General features: G+C 28.0%; 2 protein-coding genes across 3 annotated transcripts; one reads left to right on the forward strand and one right to left on the reverse strand.

Moving 5' to 3' along the window:
• Window positions 1-33: 33 nt before the first annotated feature.
• Window positions 34-3635, reverse strand: LOC123270296 (proteasome activator complex subunit 3). Of its 2 annotated transcripts, none has more exons than XM_044736288.1 (4): window positions 3487-3635; window positions 2036-2395; window positions 565-701; window positions 34-439 (listed from the first exon to the last, which is right to left on the reverse strand). In XM_044736288.1, exons 1-4 carry the CDS (start codon window positions 3505-3507, stop codon window positions 217-219), a joined length of 741 nt encoding a protein of 246 aa, XP_044592223.1. In that variant the 5' UTR covers window positions 3508-3635; the 3' UTR covers window positions 34-216. The 2 variants fall into 2 exon arrangements, with proteins under 2 accessions (XP_044592223.1, XP_044592225.1); XM_044736290.1 differs by lacking the exon at window positions 3487-3635 and adding an exon at window positions 3318-3415.
• On the forward strand, window positions 3274-11857 carry LOC123270299 (cytochrome b5 domain-containing protein 1). The gene is made up of 3 exons (XM_044736292.1): window positions 3274-3389; window positions 9019-9435; window positions 11494-11857. The coding sequence occupies exons 1-3, from the start codon at window positions 3381-3383 to the stop codon at window positions 11719-11721; spliced, it is 654 nt and encodes a 217-aa protein (XP_044592227.1). The 5' UTR covers window positions 3274-3380; the 3' UTR covers window positions 11722-11857.
• The last annotated feature ends 1421 nt before the right edge of the window (window positions 11858-13278 follow it).

Below are 13278 nucleotides of genomic sequence, written 5' to 3' on the forward strand. Positions count from 1 at the left end.
ATAATTTTTCAAATTAATTTTACTAAAACATTAAAATTTTTTAAAAATTTTATTTGAAAATTGAAAAAAAAAATTTCAATCGAGAATTACAATAAATAATTCACAGGTTTTTCGGCAAAAAAATGAATAAACAAAGTTAGTTAAGTAATTCCTACAAGTAAATTACTGAACGCAGTTACTTTTTTAAATAATAAATAGTTTTTCATTTATCATTTATTAATACAGCGACTCAGCGTTGGAAGAACGCGGCCGTTTTATTTTTTCCAGGTTCTTGATCACCAGGTCGTGTAGGGAGCAATAGCGGTTGCGTACCTCGCACATCACCAGCCACAAACTCGTGTACTCTTTCTCGTCAAACTCCTGCACAGCTCGTCGGTAATCCAGGATGTGGGGATACTTTGCCACTTTACTCAGTATTTTTCCCCTTGACACAAAGTACCTATAAAAAGATATTGATAAGAAAATGTCACAGTTCATAGTAATTTTTAAAATATGTAAGAAAAAAATGCAAATATTTCAATTGTAAGGTTGAAAAATAGAGATTAAAATAAAAATATAAATTACCTTGAAATTTGATCAAAGAAAGCAGCAGCTTCACTTTCAACAGATTGAATCTCTCCAAGTGTTTCTTCTTGGATAGAAACTCCAAAGTTATTACCGTCTTCTATTTTAGGGATCATGAATGATATCCACATTTTCAGCTGTAAAATAAATAATATAATTAATTCCAAAATTATTTATTTTTTTATTATAAAAAAGAAGATAATTAAGATACTAAAATAAGCAGACGTCTGAAAATTCTTTTATTTTTATTTAAAAAATGAGTTTACGCTATAAAAATATCTTGAAAAGTTTTGCCAATAATTTTCTTAGATTTTCCATGAGTGAAATTCTGTCAATTTTTTTTTTTTGATAATTTATTTTTTTAAAAATTATAAAAAATTATCAAAGATCTGTTAATTTCACTATTGTAGATAATTCGACAAAAATGGAGCTCAATCTATTTTTAGCGCTAAAAAAATGGCTGTCCTGTTTCTTTTTTTTCGAAATTTTTTTTATACTAACGGATAAATAAGAAAAAAATTCGGTTTCTAAAAAAAAATCTCATAAAGATTTTTAGGCTCTAAAATTTCGTAAAATAAAATTTCGACTTTTGATAAAAAATTTGATGCATTTTTTAAAAATATTATTTTTTTTTGTAGTTATGGAGCGCTTCGAAAGTAAAATAATTAAAAAGAAAAAAAAAAAAAACAGTTGACCGACACAAATTTAAAAATTTTTATTTAATTTTGTTAGATAATTTAATTGTTCTGTTAACCGTAGGCAACACAAAAAATATATTGACCCATAAAAATAAATGCATCACCTTAAAATAGTTGATCAAAAGTAAACATTTCAATTTATAACTTTTCAAATCACAAAATTATATTAAATTTGTCAAAAATCAAAGCAGTGTTTATTCTCAATCCATATAACAGTAGAACATATTAAAATAAAAATTATAAAAATGAAATTAGCAAACATTAGACAATTTTAAGGATTTTTCTTATTGACAAAATTATTACAACAAAATAAAAATTCTACACCTATAAGATTTTAAAAATTATATGTGCAATTTTAAAAAAATATTTTTTAGTTATAATTTAATAAAAAAAAAATTAAAAAATTGTCGAACACCTGCTGATTTCAGTTTCATATAAAAAATGATTGTGAAATTGAGACATTTGATAATTTTTTAGAATTTTATAACAAAAAAAATCGTAAAAAAAATTTCACTTATAGAAATTGTAACAAACGATAAGTATAATTATTTGATATTAATTTTTATCAATCAACTTATTTTTTATTTATTTATAACTATTTTATTTCTTAAATAAAGTAAAATGTCTGCTAATTTTAGTGACACATAAAAATTAGATATCTCCATTTTTCTATTTTTTATAACAAAAACTAGGTTTCACCCTTTTACATAATTATCAAGAATAATTGAAGTATCTTAAAATCTAAAACATTTAAAGTGTAAAAAAAAAATTACCAGATTGGAATCCTCAAGAAGTTGAATGATATAAGGCTTAACAATACGTATCATGTCACAGAGTGGCTTATTACATGGAATAGGGCCATTAGGAAGGATCATAACCTTGGTGCCAGTGATGTTGGTACTATCCTCCTCATTTTCCACCCGCTTGCGCTTATTCGTATGTCCATCTTCGGAGTGATTCAGAGCAATTGGCTCCGGAATCGCGACATTTAGCTCCTGGTGCACTTCAGTCAGGTCCCGGTTTGAGAAGTTTGGCGTCGCCAAAATCTCATTCAATTTAACTATTTTCTCCGGGAAACCTTTAAGTAACAGCTGCTCTGCCTTCGTCTTCAATGAGTCTTTGTACTCTTGTACCTAGAAGCCATCAAGTCAATTAATTTATAGCTCTTATTATTTACTTCAAACTTACAGACTAAAAAATCATACTGAAATTAGCAGACATTAGACAATTTTTTTTTACTATTATTACAAATCTATAATAAAAAAAAATATTTAAAAAAAATTTACACTTGTAAGTTTTTTTAATTTCTAGACGGAATTTTTTTTATTGAAAATTTTTGTAATAATTTAGTTATATAAATCCAAAAAATTGACAGGTGTCTGTTACTTTCATTACCATGATAAAAAAAATGTACCGAGTGAAATGAATTTTCCGGCAATGAAATACTATTTGTAAATAAATTTCTTGGTAATTTTTTTTCGTTCCCGAAAATTCTATACATTTTTTTTTAAATCAAAATTATCGGTTATTTTTTTTTAAATTAATAATTTTTTGTATAAATTTATCAATGCAATTGTTTTTTTGTCAATTGTTTTTTAGTGACTTAAAAAAAAATTATGTTCACTTACTGACTTTTCATTTTGTTAAAATATCAATATCAGCTAATTAATAAATAAAAATAAAAAAAAATTAGAGTTTTTGAAATTAAGTATAAAAAAAATTGTATAAAAAAAGCCACGCGCTCCAAGAAAAAAAATTATAATTTTTAGAGGGCAAAAAAAATTTGTTTCTTCAAAAAATGAAATCTTAAAAATAAAATTAATTAATGGTAATTATTTTTGTATTTTTACAAGAAACTTAACAATTATTTATGAGAAATAAATTATTAAATTAATAAAAAAAATTTTTGAGGTTATAGCTGACGTTTGGTTTGGATAAGCGTCGAGACGAGTAAAGTAGAAAAATTTTTGAGCAAAAAAATAAAAAAGCATGAAATTAATTTTAGGGATTGCAAAAAATTGAATTAAGCTATTAATTAGTATAATAATTCAATACCACAACTGATGGAAGCATTGTGACAACAACACAAACAATAAAGTTTCGGCGAACTACCGGTTGATGGGGAGAGTAAGTTTTATTATTGTAGATTTTTAATTATTTAAAATTATAAAGTTGTTTTTTGAGAAAACGGGGTAAGTATTTCAAATAAAAAAGCGCTTATTACCTTATCAGACGTCTCAGCCATTCTTGAGCGTATGAAAAAATATTAACTTATTAGTAAGTATTATTAAATATAACCACACTTTAGGTTTTATAAGTATACCTGTAGTCGAAACGTGCAACTTGAAACAGGAAGTTTGTGTTTCAGTGTGTCGATAAACTGTTGGGTTGAGGTCAAGATTTCAGGAAATTTTTTCGAGAAAATTATTTGAGGATCAGAGAAATTTTTTTTTAAGGTGTCAGACAATTTTTCAAGGAATTTCGCGACGGAATTTAGAGTTTCTCGTGACTTGGTATTTTGGCGGAAAATTTGAATTTTTTTTATGAAACTGAAATTAACAGATATCTGTCAATTTTTTGGATTTTTATTACAGCTAAATTATTATAAAATAAATTTAATAGAAAATTTTCCATCTAGAAAATTGAAAAAATTACAAGTGCTAATTATTTAAAAATATTTTGTTTTATTATTTATTTACAATAAAAATAAAAAGAAATGTCAAATGTCTGCTTATTTCAGTATCATATTTTTTTTATGTATTTGTTTTTGATATAATAAACTAATTGATAAATTGAACTTTGAAAAAAATAGATAAATGTAAGTTTGAATAATTTTTTTAATTAAAAAAATGTATTTTTTATATAAAATTTAGTTTTAAATATCAGAGTAAGAAAATTTTTAAATATTAAATGAGTTTAATGAATTTCTGGAAATTTTAGTATGTTATAGGGGAGGGGGGGGGCAAAATGGGGTACTTAAGAAACGGTTATGATTTTAAGGACTTAAATATACTGATTCTTCTCGTTTTCAGTCGAAAATGAAGGAAAATAATCAAATTTCAAGTTGCCGTAGAAAAAATTTTTTTTTTTTTTGCGGGCAAAATGGGGTACTCCCCGAAAAAGTGAAAAAAAAATTTCATTATCCGAAAATAAAATATCGTTAAAAAAATCACATTTTCTTATCGATAAGCCTATGAAAGAACCCAGAGAGATGAACAAATCACCCAAAAAAGAAGCATTGTTAGTTGAAGCAATATACTCCTAACAAAAATTGAAGTAGCAAAAACAATTTTAAAATTTTGTAGTAATTTTTGACGGGTTTCGCTTGAGTAAAAATAATATTGAGATAAAAAAAAGAGTTCGCTTGAGAAGATTGTAATTTTTGGATCTTCCGGAGAAAAATTTTTAGACTCACACTGAAAAAAAAGTTTTTTTCTACCAAGGAAATTTTTCCTTATGGTTAAAAAATTGGTATTCTTTTGATTAAAATACGAAAGTTTTTTTACTATAAGAATACAGTTTTCTGACTGTCAAAAAACTATCCTTATAATAAAACATGGTATTTTAAGGTTAAGAAAATCAGTTTTTTTAAATCAAGAAAAGTCGAGTAAAAAATTTAGTATTCTAGGTGGAAAAAATTTTTATTTTCAGTGCATAATTCTCACGCAATTCCAAGCAATAGCATGAAAAAAAGATTCGTAATTTTTTTGCACTCTCTTTTTTGGTTTTGGGATTCAGGAAAATTTTTTCAAGTTGAATAATCTTGTAGGCCTGAAGATCTTACTTTTTAAATTAGAAATCTCATAAACGCACGAAATAATTTTGAAGAAATTGGCGGCCTCTGACGCAGTTGTCTGAGCATTTTGATAGTTAAATTATGACATCAAAAATAATCCAAGAATAAATTTCGAAGTTATTTGAAAAAGACACTCTTTTAGAATGGTTAGTTTACGATTACTTTTCGACACATCACCCGATTTTGATGCGCTTTGCACACTGATAAAAAAATTGACTTGACTCAAGAGCCAAACTCTTGAACCAAGAATTCCATTTTGAAGAAAATGATTTTCTTGAGTCAAGAGAATAAATTCTTGACTCAAGAAAATTTTCTTAGACCAAGAATAATTTCTTAGCTCAAGAATTTATTCTCTTGACTCAAGAAAATCATTTTCTTCAAAATGGTATTTTTGGTTCAAGAGTTTGGCTCTTGAGCCAGGTCAATTTTTTTATCAGTGCAGCAATCAACGTCGTTTTTTAAATTTAAGAGCTGATTAGATTTTGGAATTAATCGTTACATCTGTTTAAAAGGTGTTAAAAAAAAAAAAAAATGTTATTTCAAATTTATGAAGAAGTCTAAGTTTCGCTGAACTCTATCGAATGGCTCGAATGTCGTTCAAATCAGTGGAGCCGCTCAAAAGTTATCAGAGGTTTACACTCACACACACACACACACACACACATACACATACACACACACACACACACACGCTTACATACATCCTCGTAGGAATATTAAGAACTACTTCCTAGGTCCTTAAAAATGTGAAGATCAGATTGGAACTTGATTTTCGAAAACGGGCATGGAACTAATGACTCCCCGATTTTTTTTTTAAATCATTCATTTGTAAAGCGAGAACTTAAAAATTTAGAAAAAGAAATCTTAGATGTGAAAAAAAATTTATTACGATGCACAATGACGATAAAAATTACTGTAAGAAAAATTAGAAAAAAAAAATTTTTTTTTTGTTTTTTAAATTAAACAATTTTTTTTCTCTTAAATTGTAGGAAATGACGTTAAAATATATTTTAGCAGGCTGAAAAAGCTTTTTGGAATAAAAAATTTTTTTTACGAAATTTTGGGGGTACCCCATTTTGCTCCCCCTCCCCTAAGTTTTTGTGAATTCTATTGTAAAAATTAGAAAATTTATAATAATTTATCTTTTTTAAATTTATCGATTGCACAGAAACAAAACCGACCCCTGTAAATATTACAAAAAAAAAAAAAAAAAAAAAAACTGTAAAATTTATAATTTCACTCTAGTCAAGACATAGCTGTTTAATTTACATTTTTTGAACTGTAATTTTTATATTGTAAAAACTGCTAATGGGAAAATGGTCATTTTAGATTTTAGAAACATCAATTCTAAATTAAAAAATCAGGAGAACGGTTGACCCTGAAGGCCATCCCTGCAACTTCCCGCTAATTCCATACCTAGGCACTTGAAATTACACTTATGACGTTTTTAAGCTCTTTGAGCTCAAAAGTCTGATAGAAGTTGCATAAAACGCTATTTTTTTAATTATCAAAACGCAATCACTTTTAAATTAATCAACTGATTTTCACACGGTTGGCGGCATTCGACGCTGTTTTTTAAGCCTCATAAAGAATCTTCGCGTTTGAATTGATCGAACTAGGATTTTTGGAGTAATTCCGAAAAAACACTTTTTTCGGTTTTCTTTCGTTCACGACATCTCTCGAACGAATTAACCGATTTTGACCGAATTAGCGGCGATTGACGTGGTTTTTTTAAGTTAAGAGCTGATTTGTTTTTGGAGTTAATCGATAAAGCCGTTTAAAAGTTATTCCAAAAAAACCACATTAAAAAAATTTTTTTTTCATAGTTTTTTTGAGATTTCTCAAAATCTATTGGTCCGTATCAGCTCAAATTCACAGGAAATCTAAGCTTGAGAGAACTCTTTGGAACGTCGTTTGGTAGATTCCAATCGGCTTAGTTGCTCAAAAGTTATAAATGGTTCACACACATACATACATACAAACATAGTGACACATCGCGGGGGTAAGGGAAGCTTCCTGTGACCTTAAAACGTCGAGATCTGATGAAAACTCGATTTTTGCAAACCGGGCTAAACCCTAATAACTTCCTGATTTTTGAAAATTTTCGATTTTCTTAGCGGGAAATTAAAAATTGTAAATTTAGCATCTGGAAAAACTGTTAAATGTACATGGAAAAAATTTAAATTTATAATTACAAGTTTAGCTTGTAAATTATTCATCGAAAAAATTTTTAATTAACATTGAAAAGAAGGGGCGGGGCAAAACAGGACTGTGGGGCAAGACTGGGAACCCCAAAAATTTTTATTTTTAATTTTTTTCTCTTAAAAGTTCTAAAAATATAGAAAAATATCAGTTAATGTAATTTTCAGCGAATAAAGAAAAGAAAAATTTTTTTTTATTTTTAAAAATTGAAAAAAAATTTTTTTGTTTCCTGAAATTTTTTTTCTTTTAACTAAGATTTTTTTTTTAAACTTTTTTTTTTAAATTGAAAATTTTCTAATTGACTCTTGGGATTTGATAAAAGCTTCATATTTTAAAATTTAAGTAAACTTAATCATTTATCTAATTTTCAAAACTTTTTAATTTTCATAGTCAGAAGTTCAAAATGTTCAGTTTGTCATTTGGAAAATTCAAAAATAAAAATAAAAATTTTTTGATATACGCCTTCTTTGAAATAACTTTTAAACGGCTCTATCGATCAAATCTAAGAACTAATCAGTTTTTAAAGTTTTTAACTTTAAAAAACCACGTCGATCGCCGCCAGTTCGGTCAAAATCGGTTGATTTGTTCGAGAGTTATAGTGAACGAAAGAAAACCGAAAAAAGTGTTTTTTCGGAATTGCTCCGAAAATCCTAGTTCGATCAATTCAAACTCGAAGATTCTTTATGAGTCTTAAAAAAGTCGAATGTCGCCGATCGCGTGAAAATCAGTTGATTCATTCAATAAAAGTTATTGCGTTTTGATAATTAAAAAAATAGTGTTTTATCGAACTTCGATAAGATTTTTGAGCTCGAAGAGCTCAAAAGCATAGATAAGCTATCTCTTTGAGCTTGGAAAGCTCAAAATAACGTATGAACTGTATTTTTGAGCTCGAAGAGCTCAAAAACGTCACAAGTGCAATTTTAAGCGCTCAGGTATAGAATTAGCGGGAAGTTGCAGGGATGGCCTTCAGGGTCAACCGTTTTTCTAATTTTTTATTATCAATTACAGAATTCATTTTTTTCTTAAAAAATGAATGAGCGTTATGAGGCGTGCACTTTTGGTTTTCCCAAACTTTTTCACTTTTTAGGTAAATTTCCACATTTAATACATTCGTGAGTTGATAGGAGCAATCAAATTTTTTTTGTCCACTTTTCTTGTTCTGCAAATCCATGAGAACGTATAATTTGCGATACGCCCTTTTTGTTGTAGCAACTCGATGTGTATAAAATTACATTTTTACTCTATAAAGTCATATACAATCAAAACATTACTAATTATACGATGCATGATAATTTATAAATAATTATAAGAGCAGTTGGCGCGACACCAAAAGATCCAGGTTCGATTCCTGGTCTGAGCATTTTCCGAGTTATTATTTTTTCGGTGGCCGAAAAAAGTCTCACTGAGTAAAGAATATAACATCTTTGCTTAATCTTAATTAAATAAAGATTTTTAATTTTTTAGATATATTCACCCAAAGATGGTATGAGTGCTCATACCGACAATAATGTGGTGAAAATAAATAATAAGTAAAAATTAAAATTTAATGAAATTTAAAATTTAGTCTACCGTCAATTTGGATCGGGAAAGTTGGCTTTGAATTACTGAACTCTTCAATTAATGAAATCACCGATCTTCGGAATAAAAAATAGAAATAATTATAATTATAAACTTATTAATTTTTTTCTAAGTTAGATAGGTACAAATTATTACAAATCCTCTCTGAAATGTAAAAAAATAAAAAACATTTTTTTTCAGGAAAAAGACCTCCCATATTTCCTTCCGAGTGAAGTAGTGCTGCATAACAGCTTATCTGACTGCTGGGTATCATATTTGGGCAAGGTATACGATCTAACGGCATTATGTAAATCGTGTGAAGATCGTCCGGAGATAAAGCCGATCCTCTTATTCGCGGGTAAGGATTTAAGCCACTGGTTTGATCGTCTCACGGGAGATATCCAGCATCACGTGGATCCGCGAACGGGGGCTTTGGTGCCCTACTGTCCTCATGGGCCCATTCCCGACGTAGGAATCCCCGAACCCTCGAGCACTTGGAGACCTTTGGAGCAAGTTCCCTGGTGGCGGGACACTAAATACCTTCTTGGAAATCTTACTCGGAACCCGAGGCCCTGTCGCGTCATCAACACACTCATTGCCAAGGAGGCGCTCATTTGGGTAATAGTAATACACTGATAAAAGAATTTAGTTACTGTTCGTAAATTTAATTATTTTGAAATAATTTGTTCAATTATTAAATATACCTAAATATATTTTAACTATCAATAAATATTTATTAACAGTTAATTAATTTTTGGAATGAATTTGTCTTGTTAACGGTAAGATGTAAAATTATTTATAAACAAGTAATGCCCTAATAATAATAGACTAATTATTTTAACTGCAAAAAAATTCTGTATGTTCTTACAACCCCTGTTTTATTATTAATTTTATTTTCAATATTTTTTTATTCGAAAATAATTAATGATTCTAGTCCAATGAAATTATCTATTGGAATTATGAGGCTATAAAAAGTGTTAACGTTTAATTTTTATGTATGCCTTAAGCATGATAAGCGTGATTGTATGTTCTACTATTGCTTAAAAATCAATATTCCAACGTTTTGTCTCATTAAATCGTATCTGACAACCATATTGTACAAAAAAATGATACAAAAAGCACACTGTTAGAAAGGAAAATAATCGCTGAATACCATTTGTTTTTTAAATTGATTAATTGCTATTTTTACATGAAAAATTCGTTTTAATACACGGAAAGAAATTTTCTTTAAAAATTACTGTTAAATTCACTGTAATCGTGGGACATAGTGCGGCCCTTTTATTTATTACCATTTTTTAAATAAAAATTACGAAAAAATTTATTTATTTTGTGGTAAACCATTCATGAAATATTCATGAAATTGACCGAAAACCGTATAAAATTTACAGTAGACTACGGTAAAATTTGTTGAAAAAAAGTTAAAAATTATCTCACTTACCGACAAATGATTAGGTCGTGCCATTTGTCCCACGTGGAATCATACGATAACCGTGAATTTAATGGTAATTTTTACCATTAAAATTTTTACCAAGAAAATTTCTTTCAGTGTAGCTTATGGTATAAATTTTTTAAGTCTTTATGGAGGAGTAAATATGAAAACTTTTGAAAAAATCTATTTTTAAACTCTATTCATTTTTTATATTTTCTTCATCTGTCTTATGGAAAGTTGCGGAATAAAAATTGCAGCTTAACCCTTTAACGGTTGACCTTAAATCCTTACTCCCAATTTCAATCGTCTGTCTTCTTCTTTAAGTGAGAGAGCTATAGTCTGTTTTGTAGAGAAGGGGCTTGAAAAATAGTAGAAGGGGGCGTACGGACATATTATACAGTCAAGCCGCTACTCACACAGCCGTATAATGCATTATGATTGGTTTTGCCCCTTCCAGGCTCACACCAAGATTTCTCGAGACTCCAGAACGTTAAAGGGTTAATACTGTTTTGTTCAATTATAGTTAATTTTTTTCAGCTGGCAATCGGAAGAAATTTCTGTCTTTTGAGCAGCTATATATAAAAATTTATTTGTAAATATAGCTTGAAGACAGCTAATACTATATAGTATATATACTCAGTTTTATTGCAGGCTGACCGCCAGTAATACAATTTTTAATTGATTCTTTTTTTATGATTCACTTATCGGAACAAAAGAGGGCGTTCAGTTTGCATGAAAATATACTATCCACGGAAAAATTTAAACGAGTTTTAAAAATGATTCATAAATAAAATAAATTTCTTGTAATATATTTATAATTAACTTATTATTAAAATCATTTCATAAATTAATTCTTGTAGTATACAGTAGATAATTGTTTTTTTTTTCTATCGACTTTTGATATAAAATAATTAAAAAATAGAAAATAATATTAAAGTTATTAGTAAAAACTTTTTGTATATTTAAACTTTACTTTGATCAATTTACGTATAACACGAACTATTAAGGCATGCACATTCTGATTTACTTAATTTTTTTTTTTTTAACTGTTAATAAATGGCATTTAATAAAAGATTTATTAAATATTAATAAGTCATTTAACGTTGAAGAATCATTCATTACCAGTTAATAAAGTTTATTAAAATGTTAACGAATTCTTTTATCAGTGTATTAGCCTCCAAATCTAAAATCTATATTTTCGTTTATTATATTCCAATTTTAATAGTTATAAATTTGATTATTTTTAGGTCTGCGAAGAAGATACGATAAAACGAATCCAGGAACGGTTCAAGCTCTTCAACTCAAACAGCTCCGACTATCTCTGGAAATCGGAAGACAAAATTCTAGATCTAAATAAAACTCTAACAGACAACGGGATTCCTGACGAGAGAGAACGTTTTCTTCGCTGCGGATTACCCGACAATTTTTATGTCCCCAGTATTTTATGCTACTACAAGGATATCGTTAAATTATAAATATAAATCCTAACTCTTTTTTATAGTTGTAAAGATTCAGTTCAAGACTAAACACTGAAGATAATTCAACTGTAGGGCACCGTGACTTTCCTGGAATAAATTCTATTATCTATTTACAGAAATCCATTTCTTTGTCCTCGAGAACTCTATTTAATTATATGTCTATATATATATATATATATATATATATATATATATATATATATATATATATATATATATATATATATATATAAAGTTAGCTCATCACTTCTGGAACACGTCTCGAGGTCACTGGCAGCATTTTACTGTCATTACTATCCACGTGACTTGATGCGCGACTTTGTACCTTACAATTACAACCATTATATCATTCCGTCACATCTCCGCTGGTAGTTTATCGTAAAAAGTATTGTAATTAATAGCACTGCTCCATTTATCTAGTAGCTAAATAGTTATTGAACTTTTACTTGATAATATGCATAATTCATTGAAATTTTTTAAAAGTTAGTATTTATTAAGCATAAAAATATAACATCTCACTTTAAAGTTGTTCCAGCATGAAACAACTTTTCGAGAGATTCCGACCATATTGTTTAACTTCTCGCTTAAAAAATCAATGGTTTTCAAAAATTCGGAGTTATTGTTTTCACCTTGATTTTCAAAAATCGCGGTTTCTCAAATTTCGAAGTTTTTAGGTCCTAGGAAGCTATTTTGGCTATTTTTTAATGATGTCCGTATGTCCGTATGTATTTAGGGCAAGAGAGGGGCAATATGATCCCCTTAAGGAAAAAATTCTCATAATCTTACACAGAAAAAAAAAATTTACTTGAATCAAGTAAATAATTTTGAAGAACTTAATCTTCTTGATTTGAGTTTTTTAAGTTGATTTGAGTAGAATAATTCTTAAACTAAGAAATTTTTCTTTGTTTAAGTAAATATTACTTGATTCAAGAATTTTTCGTCTCGATTTAAGACAATGAAACTTTTCAAAATTACTTTCTTAATTCAAGAATTTTTTTCTTAATTCAAGTCTATTTTTTTTCTTCGCCAGTTTCACTTTTTTTTTTTTTTAAATTCCTCGATATGTATTTGGTATCAACATGCAGCGTCCGCTGTAAAATAATAATTTAATAATCTTGAAAAATGGGGCAAGATGGGCCTCCTAAAAAAAAAATTATTATTTGTTTTTTTTTTTTTTTACTCGTTTTACTTTTTTTCAGTTTCTTACTACGTTATTATTATTAATATATGATACGTTGATTAAAAAATAAAAATATTAAAATACAGGCAAAATGGGTTCCCTAAAAAATTCAATTACTTCAGTGTTTTTATTCTTTTTACTTTATTTAAAGCTTCGCCCGATAATCAACTAACTGGATTCAAGATTTAATTAATTTTGAACCGATAACATCATTTTGGAAAATAGATAGATAGATAGATTTGTTACACTGTACAGCAGTAAGAACTGCCTTTTACAATTTTTTCATCACAATTGTACTGCCTCTCTCTATTTCACTGCGTTCGAATTTCTTTCAAATTTTCACTGCGTTCAAATTTTACTGCGTTCAAAGTTTC

Source organism: Cotesia glomerata, linkage group LG8 (assembly GCF_020080835.1).
Source record: "Cotesia glomerata isolate CgM1 linkage group LG8, MPM_Cglom_v2.3, whole genome shotgun sequence".
Taxonomy (NCBI): Eukaryota; Metazoa; Arthropoda; class Insecta; order Hymenoptera; family Braconidae; genus Cotesia; species Cotesia glomerata.

Excerpts from the sequence above, each read along its gene's own strand:
- LOC123270296 (XM_044736288.1), bottom strand. The coding sequence starts at position 3,507 with ATGGCTGAGACGTCTGATAAG. Across the intron at positions 702-2,035 it reads TTCTTGAGGATTCCAATCTG|CTGAAAATGTGGATATCATT; the intron begins GTAATTTTTTTT and ends TTTATTTTACAG. Across the intron at positions 440-564 it reads TTCTTTGATCAAATTTCAAG|GTACTTTGTGTCAAGGGGAA; the intron begins GTAATTTATATT and ends ATCTTTTTATAG.
- LOC123270299 (XM_044736292.1), top strand. Across the intron at positions 9,436-11,493 it reads CCAAGGAGGCGCTCATTTGG|GTCTGCGAAGAAGATACGAT; the intron begins GTAATAGTAATA and ends GATTATTTTTAG.